Here is a 15,047-nt window from a genome sequence, read left to right on the forward strand (position 1 = left end):
TTCCACCCCCTGGACACAGTGTCCTCGGATGACAAATGTAGTCCCTGCTCAGCGGCAGCTCTGATAAACACAGCAGCCGTGAGTTGATGTGCGCAGCTTTTTGGGTATCTTATTACCAGGGAGACAAAGGGCTGTGGAATGGAAAATGGCTTCTTTTATGGTGTGAGAAGAACATAGACCTACATAGGTGGGCTTCTTTGTTCTGTGTTGCAACACGTCACAGCAGAAAGGAGCCCTCCAAAGACAACCACATTGCAAGTCCACACTCTGCACACAAAATGCTCCATACACACAAGCCACAGGGACTTTCTAAAGGGTCCAGATAAATTGTGGATGTGACCATGGGGCCATGGAATTCAAATGAATGGGTGCCCCTGTTTTTGCTGAAGGAGTCCAGGATCTGGTGCCAGAGAAAGTTCAAGTTCGGGAGGACGTTCACCCCCTTGCTTCTTGGCTTGAGGCAGCATCTTCAGTAAGGTCCTGGGAGGCTTTGAACATCAGGATGGAATTGTAGATCTTCAGCGCAGGGCCCAGCTTGATCTTCATGACTTTGACAATGTCTGTTTGTGTCAGAAGCAAGAAGGCTTTGCCATCGATCTGCTGCAATAAATACACAACAAATAAAGACCCATTGCAACAATGAGATGTACAAGACGCTACGTCGAAAAACAAACTTTATAATTTAGGCTGGGGAGGGGAGAGAGTGTAGTTGTGGAGGTGGGTAGGGAAGGGATGGCAGGGGAAAAACAAAGGAAGAGGCAACAATGCTTGATAAGAAATGTACTCAATACCCTTGCTCATGTAACTGTAACTGTAACCCCTCTGTATAGTATTTTCACAAAAAAATTATTTAAAAAAAGATAGCTTATTGGTGCTGAGTGTTGCTGAAACCCTGCAATAGTATCAAGAGCCTTAAAAGGGGAACCAAGTTAATCTCTGGGAAATTTTCCCCAAGAGCATTGTGTGCAATGTATATATCCTACATTACTCAGGCAATGAATACTGGAAATATCCCAGGGCTCAACCAACAACAGAAATGAGTACATTACGGTACATTAATAGAAGGGTCACCAAATTTTATGTCTCAAGGATATAATGATTTAGAAAGCAATTGGTAAGCAATGTGATATGATGATAGAATTCTCAGTATATATGTATACAATTAAATCCTCCTAGCCACACATTTAAAACATTAGAAATCTTCACACCAAATGTTAATGGGAGCTAGACTGCCTGCAAGAATAGTAATTGTGTTTCACTTTTTCCTTTTCGCTTTCCTATGGTTTAAATTTTTCTTTCCATAATAAAAAAAACAGTGCAAAAAGTACATACATAATAAATGTTTTATTTATTAGCTTTTAAACAGATTTAAAAAAAACTGGCTCAGAATGATTTCTGGTTCTAGGTGAACAAGCTCCTGAAAACCTAAGTCTGAAATTCAGGGTGATGATGGCTATAGTAGAGATTATCACTGTGGTAATTAGCATATCATGAATATTCATATCAAATCACCATGTGGTGCCCCTTAAATATACTCAATCTTTACTTGACAGTTCAATATTTTTAGATTAGAAATGAAGTGTGCTTGCTTTTCTCGAGTTCCCATGATGGCAAGTGGCTATTGTGCAAGCGGTTAGTCCACCACTTCCAGAGGCCCTCAGGACTTCAGGGCTTGACTCTTGACTGCTTGAGTGTCCTGATCCTGTATAATGAATGTCCTCTCTCTCTTCCTCTCTCTTTTTCTCTTTCTTTTTACCTATCTATTATTGCCAGTACTGGGACTTGACCTCAGGACCTTGCAGTTTTGCTTAGTTTGTTTTTTTTTTTTTTTTTGCACAAGCTTGGCTTTCTATCCCTTGAGCTATGCTACTTACAGCCTTTTGGCAGTTAATTAGAGATAAGAGACCCAAAGATTTTTCTGTTCAGGTTGGTTTTGAACCATTATCCACAGATCTCAAACTCCTGAATAGGTAGGATTATAGGCATGGGCTACCCGTGTCTAGCTTATGATGTGACTTATGTACATAACTCCTGGCTTCACAACTAGACAGTAACGGAAGGTTTTCTGCATAATCCTTTGGTGGGCCTAGCACCATGGTCAAACCTTTTCACATTTGTAACACATCCCTCCACTCAGCACCACAATGATGCTGTGATCTGTGATCCTTTTGGCAAGAGAGGAAGTGCTCTGGGACCCTTCCAGAGGCTTTTGCATGCTTAAACACTTAAAAAGATTTAGAAAGCTTCTTGTGCACTCATGGTAAATGAAGACACATCCACAGAGAATGAAATACTTCTCCTAGGAAATAAAGAACACATTCCTTAGGGTTTAAGAGGGAGAATATGTCTCTTTCCATACTCTAATGAAGTCAGCAACAGTATTTCCAGGCAGAGAGAGAGAGACAGACAGACAGAGACAGACAGACAGAGACAGACAGACAGACAGACAGAGAAACCCACTAGCCTCAAGTGTCTTAAGAGTAAGGCAATGATGGTAATAACAGCCAATGTTTATGGTGCTATCACAATCCATTATTATAATTTATATGTTTTTAATCTCTCCATTACCTCAAAAGTAGATGAGGAAACCTGGAATTATAAACTTAAAGACTCTCGAATGTCACACAATTTTTTTTATTTTTGGTCGGTCGTGGGGCCTGAACTCTGGGCCTGGGCGCTGTCCCTCAGCTCTTCAGCTCAAGGCTAGCGCTCTACCACGAGAGCCACAGCACCAGTTCCAGCTTTTTCTGCTTATGTGGTGCTGAGGAATCGAACCCAGGACCTCATGCATGTGAGGCAAGCACTCTACGACTGAACCACCTTCCCAGCTTCCATCACACAATTTTTAAAAGTAGAAGTTGGGATCTCGGGCAGGGCTTGTTGGACCCTTTGCTCTGTACTACTGTCTTCGTTAACCATGTACTTGGGCCAAGAATTGAGTTAGGTACTTAAACACATAACCTGGTCTAGAAAGTTCCCCCATATCAGCTTGTGTTTATAGAGAGGGGTAAGAGGTTAAGTGATGTGCTCACAGCCGGGCTGGGAGTGCATATGGAGTGTGAGCAGCTCACATGAAGGGCCACACTTTTGCCCTCACCATGCTAACACTTGGGACACGGTGGGCCTTGGGCACTGCCAAACACAGAGCCTGCACTTGTTTCATTGGGAGCTGCCAGACCAGCACAGTCTGCTTCTGATGCTGGGTTTGCCTGCGGAACTCAGAGACTCAGCCAGGACCCAAGACTCCAAGAGTATGTCCCTTGAACTATGCAAGTCAAGAGGGAGAGTTTCTAGGAGAGTAGTCTTCTAGCGAGTTCTAGAGTAAGGACTAAGGTCTAAGGCTCTGAAACCAAGAGATAGCGGCAGAGTCCAACTTTGCCTTTTATTTGTTTAAACCATGCCTAGTCTTCCTGAGCCAAACCTTCTTTCATGGCAAATTCCCACTGCAGAGCATTTAGTGAACCAAAAGACAACCACTGGCTAAAGCTCAGCATGGTGCCTGGCACATTTCAGGTCTACAATCCACAGTCATTGTCACCATTTGCATTGTGTAGCTGGTCTAGTTTTTTCCATAGTCCTGGGAGTGGTAGCCCCTAGTTCCTGGAAATGTGCTCAGCAGTTTAGAATATCCAACCAAGATAATGAGGCAGGAAATGTCAACGACAAAATGGTATAGCATTTTGCATCCTCTGAAGCAGGTGTGGTGAAGGAGTCTGCTTCTGATTTCACTCTGGAGCAGAAGACTTCATCAGCTTCCCTAGTACCAGCCCCACCCCCACCCCAGTGTAGCCTCAAGACATCTGGAAGGAGGCTTGTGACAACCAGACGGGTAAGTTATCTTGTTCATAAATTCTTCCATCAAAGAGTGTACTTGGGAGTATGCTCCCTAGGTGAGGGCTACAGCAGTGTTGGGTGCTTCTGCTGGTCCACTTTCTGCCATCTCTAAAACCATTCATATTTACTCTTAACTAAATGGAAATAACAAACTCGTGGGCTTAGAAGGCCCACAATCTCAAGTCACCTTTACATTTCTTACCTCTTTCTCGAAGCACTTGGCCTGTTCTTCGCAGCCCAGGAGGGACTGTACAAACTCAGCCACCTACAGCGGAAAATGAAAAGCCTAATTTAAAACACACACCTGAAATAATTGAGGGTTGTAGTGACTCAACATGTGAATAAAATAGACTTCGGTTTCCACAAACGCTTGGATTTAAATAGTAACTATCAAGTCACATTAGCATTCATCCGCTCATAAATTAGACCTGCCCCAATGTCTTTTCCATCCTGTCACTAGGCTGACCTACATTGGGTTATGGGGATGGCCTCCATCTGTGTGGTGCTCTGGCTTCCCAGAAGCTTTCCACAGCTGATCATCTTGACCACCTTGTGGGGCTGGGAAAGGCAAGGATAATAGTTTTAGGCAGCAGTTTTAATGAAGGCCGAAAGAGATGAGAACTGTCCACCTTGTTTACAGGCAGCCGATGACAGAGTCCCCTTGTACTCATCCTGAGGGTCCACTTCTCCCCTGTGTCTGCCAGACTCAGCTGGATTCGCACAGGAACGACCATAAAACTAAATCCCTGTGGCTGTATCAACTTACCCGCACTCACACTTGACTAGAAAGCAGCAGAGATTGTTTTGGAACCCAAACCTGGAATCCCAGAAAGTGGCTTCACATCTTTAACTTGATTTTGGCTCTCACCTGTTCCCTCACTCTCCATCCCAGCCCTCCTCAATTTTCTTCTACGTAAGAGAGCTCCAAGACCTGGCTACCCGTACAGGAAGCCCCCAAGTATTCTCAACAGTGAAGCTGCATCATGGACATACACAATGAGTGCAGATTCTGGATGAACTGAATGATCAGTAGGCTCTACTGGCTCTGGGTAGATGTGGCATGTGATCAGTGAGGCTGAACAATGGGTGAATGGATCCTTGAGGGTGAGATCTAGTAAAGGAACTGTCTTTCTGCTGATCTTTCTCTCTCTCTGCCACCAGGTCTCCTCTCCTGGTCTCATGGAGGACTTCAGAGGCCATGGAGCCCAGCATCGGAGACCAAAATCCTCTACTACAACAGGACTTAATATCATTTACTCCCCACAAGCCTTTCCAGAAGTAAGCAGACAGAAAACATCAGGTGTTGGTTCCTGGTTCTGGAGCAGTGTGGGCCAGCATCCACAGGAGTTGTGACTCCTGTGTGTACATCTGAACTATGCCCTGTGGTCTCACAGCCACCTTGGGTTTGTGGGAATGCAAAGGGTTAAGAATATCTTCCGTGCGGGGGGCGGGGGATGCATGGAGGAATTGGTGTGTTGGTATCTGCTTTACTCGCCCCTGGTGCTACAAATATGCTTCATTTTGAATCACTTTGCAATCATCCTTCTAAATCGTGTGGTGATAAGGATTTGAGGACACTCTCCCTAAACCAGCCATGCCCCGACACCCCCAAGACCTCCACACTGCAGCATGTGAGCTGCTAAGGCCGGCTCTCCTCAGCACAGTGGCCGGGTCTCACAGAACTAGGGTTTCCATGGTGCATAGGTAGAGGGAGCCCAGTTGTCCTAAGTGAGTTAATACTTTGTTCTTTTCTGGGTGATGAATAAGCAAAGAGCTTCATGTATTTGCAGAGTGTCAATGGAAGTCAAGAGGGCTGCTGTCAAGGTGACATAGATGGGTCCCTAGGGCAGGGAACAGCACTTTGGATAGATGCTCAAGTAGCACCTCCAGAGAGTCTTGGATCCAGGACACTGAGAGACAGAAAGGGTGGCTGTGTCCTGTAAGTTTCAGGCTGCTCTCCTGATTGATCATGTCTGCCTTGATTGTGTACAAGGCTTTGCTTTGGTACCTATGAGCAGCTCAGGCCTGAACTATTGATGGGAGAGATAGGAATGATGAATAAGGGAGCAATCACTCATCGGTATCATACAAGGTCACAAGATCCTTCTTTCAGAAGGAAAGATTTGGCCAGGTACTGGTGGCTCACACCTGTAATCCTAGTTACTCAAGAGGCTGAGATAGGAGGATTTAGATTCAAAACCAACCCAGGAAGACAAATACCAAGAGACTCTTATCTCCAAGTAAGACTGGAAGTGGTGCTGTGGATCAAGTTGGGAGCACCAGCCTTGAACAAAAATGGCAAGCAAGAGTGGAAGTCACGGAGTTCAGGCCAAAGTAGCAGTATACACACACATAAAGGTTTACCTTAGTGAGAACTCAGGAAATCTTCATAAAGGAGGGCTCCTTGATGTAGGTAGGTGGACAGGCAGAGAATTACAGAAATGAGCCCCCAGGGCAGGTAGGAGCAGCAGCAGAAAGGAATCCAAGTTGGTCAGTGGGAGGGAAATGGGAAGACTTTTGGGAAGCAGGGCTTACCTGGCCACATGTTGCAATCACCTGCAGAGCCTGCAGACCAATGAGGTCCAGGCTCAGGTTACAGAGACTGCAAATAAATAGAGCTGGACTGGGTCCACGTGCTGGCCTTTCTTTTCAAAGCTCGCTTGGAATGCTAATGTGCATGTACTAAAGGCTTGGGACCACAGCGCCAGGGAAAGTAGGAGAGGTGATCCAGGGCATCTCAATACATTTATGCTGTGACCTTTTGTGAGGGTTGGGGAATGTCTGCTGGACCATATTAGCTGCAGCCCAGTGGGGAACACAAGGACCTAGACACCTGGCATGGGGACAGAGCCCAGAATCTCGGCAGGAGGGGCTGCAGAGGTAAAATCCGCAGGGCTGGAGACAGGCTGGATATAAGGTGAAAGCAATCCAGGAAATTCCAGGAAAGTGCTGGAAGGCAGGGTCTCTCAAGCTCACTACTATTGGCACAATGGGCCAGCTACCTGTGGATAGCCCTGTGGATTGTGGGACATTTAACTACACTGCTGGTCTCTCCTCATTGGCTGCCAACAGCAGCTGCAATCTCCAGATAGGTCCAGATGCTGCCTAATATTCTTGGAGAACAAATCACCTCAAATCTTCTATTCAGGTGACTTTAAAAGGGAGAGGGGCTAAGTGTCAGAAAATAGAAAAAGGGGGACCTGGAGGCTTTGTTTTGTCTCAGTCAGGAGCTGAGATAAGGTGTCATGTTGCCACAGAACCAGTGATGTCCCAAGGTACTGTGAGGTACTCTGATACTTTGTATCCATCACCCTGTCCTTTCCTGGATAAACAATATACTGAAGACTATTGCCTCCTCAGCAATGTCAGCAGAGAACTCATTGTCCACAGCACACATACACCAAGGTTGTGTTTTGGGGGGGGAAGGGGTGTGGTCAGTAATAGGGCTTGCACACCCAGTTCCATACTCTTGCTTGGCTTGTTTGTTTATGGCTGGTGTTCTACTGCTTGAGCCATGCCTTCAGTCTGGCTTTGTGCTGGCTAGGTAGAGATGGGGTCTGGTGGCCTTCTCTACACAAGCAGTCTCTAAACTGTGATCTTCTAGGTCTGAGACTTCTGAGTAACTAGGAATACAAGCATGAGCCACCGGCAGTGACCCCCAGTTTTAAGCCAGTGTTTGTAATGGGCTTAACTAATAGGTTAAATAAAGCATGCACAATAGATAGATAGTGTCTCTTGAGCAGTTCTAGCCTCTCCTGGGGTCCTCAGTTAGGCTCTCTGCAGACAACAGGGAAGCTGTGGGTCCTCAGACTTCCCCTCCCCCACTGCTCTAATTTTCTGCCTTTGAGGAAGAATTCACTTTGTCTCTAGTCTTTTTATCCAAAGAACAAGTTCTATGAACTCAAGCTTCTTTGCCCAGATCGTCTGTAAAAAAAAAAAAGGTCCTGATTAAGTATTATTTATTTATTCAGTTGGCATTTATTTTCCCTAAGCGTAAATGCTATTGAGAGTTTTCATGGAAGGCATGTTTTGCGACAGTTTTTCCAAATGGAAAGAGGTGAGCTCTCAGATACTACCGAATAAAGTCTGAAAAGTTTCCCTCTCCTTCTCACCTTGAAAAAGACCTTTTCCTTCAAATTGTGGTAAAATGTAGACAGACAGCAGTTCAATGGGAATGAACCTATGAAAAGGGCTGAGCCGATCCATCTGTGCTATATCCTCAGGGAGACAGCTGTGGATGGATCTGTTGTTGTTTTTTTTTCAAGGTACTAAGACCCTGTCACCAGCAGAGGAACCAGGTTTGGGCTTGGCTCTGGGGAGCATCTGAATGCACGGGTTGCTTTCTTGCCTGTCTTTCATGCTCTAGGAGCACAGTGTCCAGTGGCTCAAATCCCTGCTTTGTTTTGGAAGGACACTGAGTAGGTTAATTCTAAGTATGAGACAGCAGTTTGGGAAAAGGAAGGATGGCACTGCCATGAGCCTTGGCTTTACTCAACTCACATCCCCCCCCCCCCCACGACCTACTTTCCTTGGCTTCCTCTCTGGAGCTCAGCAGGCCTGTGTTCTGCAGTGGCCACCATTCCTTCCATTTTCCACAGTTCTGGTGTTTCTCTCTTGCTGTGCCTGGAAGTGTGTGCTCGATTGTATGGCCTCAACGTCCACTGGGGACCAAGTTTGCAGGCTGAGTCTCTCTTTGCTTTTTTCTTTTTCTTTTTTAATAGCAGAGGGTTTTGTTTTGTTTTGTTTGTTTGAAGGGCCCAATTGTAGAAGGCTGCAGTGCTTAGCTAGCAGTACCCTGAATTTTTCCAAACTCTGTCTCCTGTGTAAAGACTGCTTTTAAAGTAGCTGCCATCTTTTATACTTAATGATCATTTAGGGAACACTTTGTAGAGCCTAGGGCAATTTATATGTGGTGTTTGAGGATGCATTTTAGAATCAACGAGATAAAAGTAGCCACATGTGTGTCAAGCATAACTGAGTCATTACCTGGACAGTAATGTGCACAGAACACATCATAACTTGCTCATGTGCGCTGACTATAAAATTCATCTCTGTTCAATCATTCATTCATTCAAATACTGGCCTAACACCTGCTTTGCTTTTCAGATCTCTATAGCTATAAGAAGGTAAAAATATTTTAGTCCCTACACTTGAAAGCTTGTAGTATTAAATAGAGTACTTCTTTGTTATAGAGTAAGAAGTACTTATACTGATGAACACTGAAATGTGTGCTCGTATTCCTAGCTCTCAAACAAGCTTCACAAAACACTATCATGACATCTACTATGCTGTCATCTGTTTCTTTCCTTTCATTTCATAACCATTAGATTGAGTTCACAGTCTACCCATGCTTTGAAAACCACTGCTGTGGAAGAGACGGCCACAGTGACAAAGGAATTAAAGCCAACTCTCAGCTCTAGGGAGTGAGAAAAAGGCCATGCTTGGCTTCTCTTCACAGGTAGCATAATGTAGAGCAGAGGTCTTTCTCCTGGGCCAGGATGGCAGACAAAGGGATTGTTCTCTCTCTTCAGCCTCTGCTATAGACATTCCGTGTTAGGTCTTGCTGAACGGCACTTAACAGGATGCCCAAAGTTCATTTCAGCATGCCTGGTCCCTGGCTTCTGCATGCCCTCTCTCCCCCTCCCCCCAGTGAGTCCAGGGAGAATAAAACACAAAAGCAGCTCCCACAGCCAGCATCCTGTTTGGCCTTGAATTGCCTTTGTAAATCATCCCTCCTCACCTGTCACTTCTATTGTGACATTTTGAGCAACCCACCCCCACCATTGGTGAGTACCCTCCCCATGCCCACTATGTGGCCTCTCTCCAGAAAGCTGCATCAATTTCAAAGGCACAGAACACACAACCATAAAGCCCATGGTTTTCAAACCATCCAGGATCACCCTCAAGGACCTTCTTTGGCACTGGAAAATGTACTATCAATATGAAGGCTATGGAAAGAGATCTAGGATGTGGTTCTTATACCCAAGGGCAGCTTGTTAAGGAGATATGAAGACGGAGCTGGGTCAGCTCTGTGTCAGCAGCAAGAAGATGGCTGTCTGTCTCTGGAACGCATCCCTGATGGACACCATGGTAATGGAAACACAGGGAAGCATTGTTGCGAGCACTTGATGCAAGGCACCTGACCTTTTGAATATCTCTTGGGCTTCTGCTTAAATTCCAAGGGCTCTTCCAGCACTGCAGGGCTGAGACGGCGCACTGCTACTGAGAACTCAGGAACTAGGATTCACCTTCTTACAGCACTCAGCAGCATCTGCAGACTCTCTGGGCTCTTCCTTTTGAAACCTTTCCGATCTTGAGACTTTAACCTGTGAGGGCCAGCTACTCCCTTTGGTCATCTTCCGACGTCCGCCTTTCAAGTTCATTATGTGTCAAACTTGCAACTTGTGAGATCAAGACCCTACCTGACTCCATTTCCTCCTTACTGCTTGCTGGCCCTCATACTCAGGGTTCATGTTCTTTTTGTAAGAACAGCTTCCCTGAGAAAGAAAAAGAAAACAAGCTTTCCTCTTCACTAAAAACGTAATCATGCATTGTGCACTAGGGGCTCACACCTGAAATCCTAGCTACTGAAGAGGCTGAGAACAGAGGATTATGGTTCAAAGTCAGCCTGGGTAGGAAAACCCATGCAATTCTTATCTCCAGTTTGTTAGGTAAATTAAATTGGCAGCCGAAGAAAGAGAGCAACACGTGGTATTCAGGCAAGGGAAAGGTTTATTTGCAGGCCGCCTCTGGTCAAGTTGGAAGCCCACACAGCAGGAATAAAAAGGATCAAACCACAGCCAGGCCAGACTTATCACAGCCAGGGGCTGGAAGAAGGTGTGGCCCACCGGATGGGGATGAGACCTCAGGAAGGGGGGGGGGGAGGTGACTGCCTCCAAGTGTGTTGGTTACCTAGGTGACACAGGTACTGGGCGGAGACTTAACCAAGAACAGGAATGAGTCTGCTCCACCTTCCCAGGGTGGACCTTATACAATTAACCACCAGAAAAAAAAAAAAAAGCTGGAAGTGGAGCTGTGGCTCAAGGGGTAGAGCACTAACCTTGAGCAAAAAATGCTTAGGGACAGTGCCCAGGCCCTGAGTTCAAGCATACACACACACACACACACACACACACACACACACACACACACACACACACACACACGTACGTAATCATGTACAAGTTTTGCAAGCCTCCTAGAGTTGGACTCTGTAGCCTCAGCTAGTCCCTGCCTGAGCTCTGACCTGGCCTGCCATGAGCTATGTTGCATGATCCACAACTTGCCTCCCCTTGACTTTCTTCCATGGACTTTGCTTGCTTTTCCTTAAGTGTCCATTTGCAGCCCTAATTCCCTTACCTTTCGGTCTGAGTGCCTGAACCAGTGCTCGGACCGCACAGGCTCTCTCTGAACATACAAGAACAGAGCCCTTGGTGGCCCGAGTTTGCACCCACTAATGACAACATCTCACATTTCTGTCCCCTAAAACATCTATGCACTTGTGACTCACAGATCCCACTAACTACATGGCCTATCATAAATGCCTCTGGTTGTCCCTCTAACCCCCACACTGGGCTCTTCCCCAAAGCTGCTCTACTTCTGACAGCAGCACCATTCTTTCCCATTCTTTCAAAGGATCTTCTCAGGCCTTCCAGCTCTCACATGTTATTATCCTAATTAAGTACTAAACTGTGCAGTGCTGAGACTATAAATGGAATCACATTTGGTTCATTTCACTTTTTCATCTTCTGTGTCTTGTTGCCTTCCCTGAGCTGTTGCTTTCAACTTAAAACATCAACAGCAGTCAATTCTTCTTCCTGTAGCACCAGTCAGGCTCCTGTTATCCCACACCATGGCCTTGCTGGCAACTCCGTGGTTGTCTACTTCTCCCTGCACTCTCCTTCTTTTGGAAGATCTTTGTTGTTCTTATCTTCCTGAAATACTGGCTTCAAAAACTAGTATTTCATAGGCTCCAGTAGCCTGCTGGGCCATGCCCATACCTGTCTAGCTTCCAAGGCCTTTCATACCCAGCTGTTCTTGCCTGTCTCAGGCTGCTATCCTCCAGACTTAGGTCTTCTGTGTGTGTGCTGGGAAAAGCTAGCTTAGACCTGGCTCTGACTGTGTGGTCTTAAGCAAATCACTTAGTCTCTGAGTAACTCAGAATCCAACTTTTCATTATTGTGATTTCATTTGTTGATGGTGTGAAGGACCAGCAAGAGAAGAGGAGCCATTCTGGATCTTACTTGTAAAATGGTACAACTTCAAATGATTGGCTTGAAAGGCAATAATGGATGAATTGGCCTTTGTTCTTAGCTAAACTTCTCTTTTAGGGCAGTGTTGTTTCAAGGACAAAGCTATGCATGACTTGATTATAGACATAACTGGCTATAATTCACTAGCTTGGTCATGAGCACATTCTGTAAACTTGTACAAATTCATAAACAAGAGGCAGACTCAAAATACTATTTAAGGAACAGGATCATGGTTTACTCATTCTTCAACATCTAGACAGTGCCTGTCATGTTGAGTCATGTTACCACAACCAAGACACTATGGGCCTTCCACAAAGGGGAGGGGAGGTGGCCAACCAGAAGGACATGCTGGAGAAAAGGCCACCTCTGCTTGCCAGAGGAAGCAGGGCACAGGTGAGCTCAGGCTCCTCAGGAGAAGTGCCTGGTATGGGACAGACAAGGAAGTTTCATCCTCCAAACTCTGAGTGAAGGTGATTACAGCCAGTGCTCAGTGAACATCTTACAACTAACTTAACCATCTCTGCCTTGAATCTTGTCCTTAGAGTAACCTGGTATCTCCTACATTGAAATAAAAATGCTATCTTGAGTGCTAACTGCTGAAATGATACCTTTATCAGAAGAAACATCTGTCAAACAGCATATTCCTTCAATTAAAACTATTTTAGCCAGGTGCCAGTGGCTCATACCTGTGATCTCAGCTACTCAGGAGACTGAGATATGAAGATGGAGGTTATAAGCCAGCCCAGGAAGAAAAGTCTGTGAGACTCTTATCTCCATTAACCAGCAAAGTCAGAAGTGGAAGTATGGCTCAAGTGGCTGCCTTTAGAAAAATAAAGCTAAGGGAGATTGTCCTGGCCCTGAATTCAAGCCCTACTACCAGTACAAAAAGCAAATGCCTTAAATATGTGACATTGCTTCCTCACTAGGGTAAGCAATAACTTAACCAACTGTGCTTATACTAAAACCTGATCTGACTTCTTCCCTCTGTAGAGCATCTGACCCAATGTTGTGACCTGATCATCTTACACTGGCAAGAAGGACCTGCTCAGGACACAGACCATCCCAGTAGCATGTGCATGTCCCAGAGAAGATACTGCTGAGCTGCTTTCTTGTGTGCTTCCCCAGTCAAAGCTGTGAGGTAAATGTGAAAGCCTAGGTCCTTCTGCTTCAATCAGCCTTGGCCGTTAGTGATGGAGGGCAGGACTGTGCTGGGCTAAAATTGGGCATGGAGACACAAAATGAACCAGGCAAGCTATAGGCTTTCCTGATTTTCTCCCTCCAACATGAATTTTAGACTTTATATGGAGATGCAATACCTAAAAGAAAAAAAAAGGCATTTTCCCAGGCATTAGAGGACCTCTGTAGCATGACTCTGCTCACCTCATCCACTGTCCATCGGGCCACTTGGCTGGCCTGAATGCCAGCCACGCCTGGAAGAAGCTTGCAGTGCTGCTCTCTGCCAAGGGAAATATCACGGAACGGATGGGTAGACATGAAGATGGACTGGTGAAGAGGCTGCTGTGTCTGCTCAACTGAATATTCTGAAAGAGAGCCACATGGAGTGAGCATAGCACTTTGTACGAGGCAGCTGGGGTGGGTGAGAGGCAGATGCAATGAGCACCCTTGTCTTGTGCTTGAACAGGGCCACTGCCAAGCCTAGTGCATGCCACCAGTCTGCTTTAGAACAGAGGACACACAAAACATGTCATGTAAGGCCCAGAAGACTGTAGCTGTTTGCTAGCCTACTTCAGATCATCTCTGTAAGATATTCTCTAGTGGCCAAAGAAGGGTTAGCTTGTCCCTGCTCTTGGCTCCTCTCTCCTTACATTAGAACTCAGAGGAAGCAAGGATTTGCGTGTACTGTGAGTACATAGCAGATTAGTACTCTGAGCCCTTTGGGATGTGTACATTCCCAAAGAGCCAGCTCTTCCTGGAAGCCACATTCTACATCTCTAAACACAGAAGAGCTCAGGACCACATCTGGCCTCCTAAGTCCCCTGGTGAGACTGAACAAAATGCAGTACAGGGTCCCCATGAGAACTGGGTGACATCAGCTGCTACTCTAGCTTCCCAGTGGGACACAATGACCTCACCTGGGGAGAAGCAGTGCAGCAAATGGCCAGGGACTTATGGAGAGCAACCTGGGATGCCAAGACTTCCCTGGCACAGGTGTTGATGAGTGCTCTCTCTACTCCCTCTCTCAGTCTCTGTCTCTCTCTCCCTCCCTCCCTTCCTCCCTTTCTTCTCCTTTTCTTTCCTTTCTTCTCCCTCCATTTTCTCTTTGCCAATACCAAGGCCTGAACTCAGGGCCTCATGCTCTTCTCAGTGTTTTCACTCATGGCTGGATCCACACCTCCATTCCAGCTTTTTCTGCTGGTTAATTGGAGATCAGTGTCTCCCAGCAGCCATTCTCTTTTCAGGGAGTGACCTCTGAATGCACCACAGTTCTAAGATACAAAGGAGAGTAGCCATGGTTTGCCAACAGTAGCTGCTTTTATCAAGGGGATTCAGTAGGTTCTCCAGGTTCTTCAGCCTCGTCTGTTTTAATACCAGTGTACTAGTATTCTCTCTTCAGGAGGGATTTTACTCATGCTACATCCCAATGTTTAGGATGGAACCATCCATCTCATTTCCCTACTGATTTTGCTTTGAGTCTCTGCATGGAGGAGGAGTGGAACCATTCATTACTCAGGTTTCAGCAGTCCACTGCCTCTGTAATATTATTATTTTATCCTCCTTTTTTTTTGGTACTGGGGATTGAACTCAGGATGTTGTACTTGCTAGGCAAGCATTTTCCACTGAGCTACATCCCAGCCCTATAGTGGTTTTTTTTTTTTTTGTCGGTCATGGGGCTTGAACTCTGGGCCTGAGCGCTGTCCCTCAGCTCTTCAGCTCAAGGCAAACATGCTACCACTTGAGCTACAGCGCCATTTCTGGTTTTCTGGTGGTTTATTGGAGATA

At 45.8% G+C, this 15,047-nt stretch overlaps 1 protein-coding gene across 1 annotated transcript in view; it reads right to left on the minus strand.

Annotated features, from left to right (window-relative positions):
* Positions 1–341: 341 nt before the first annotated feature.
* The window catches only part of L3mbtl4 (l(3)mbt-like 4 (Drosophila)), a 259,896-nt gene continuing 245,190 nt past the window's right edge, over positions 342–15,047 (minus strand). The window contains exons 14-16 of the mRNA XM_013027135.1: positions 13,467–13,627; positions 4,037–4,099; positions 342–600 (exon numbers count right to left, since the gene is read on the minus strand). Coding sequence (XP_012882589.1) covers positions 436–600; positions 4,037–4,099; positions 13,467–13,627 — 389 coding nt within the window. The 3' untranslated portion in view covers positions 342–435. The remainder of the gene's footprint in view (positions 601–4,036; positions 4,100–13,466; positions 13,628–15,047) is intronic.

The sequence above is a fragment of the Dipodomys ordii genome, unplaced genomic scaffold (assembly GCF_000151885.1).
Source record: "Dipodomys ordii isolate 6190 unplaced genomic scaffold, Dord_2.0 Scaffold100, whole genome shotgun sequence".
NCBI lineage: Eukaryota > Metazoa > Chordata > Mammalia > Rodentia > Heteromyidae > Dipodomys > Dipodomys ordii.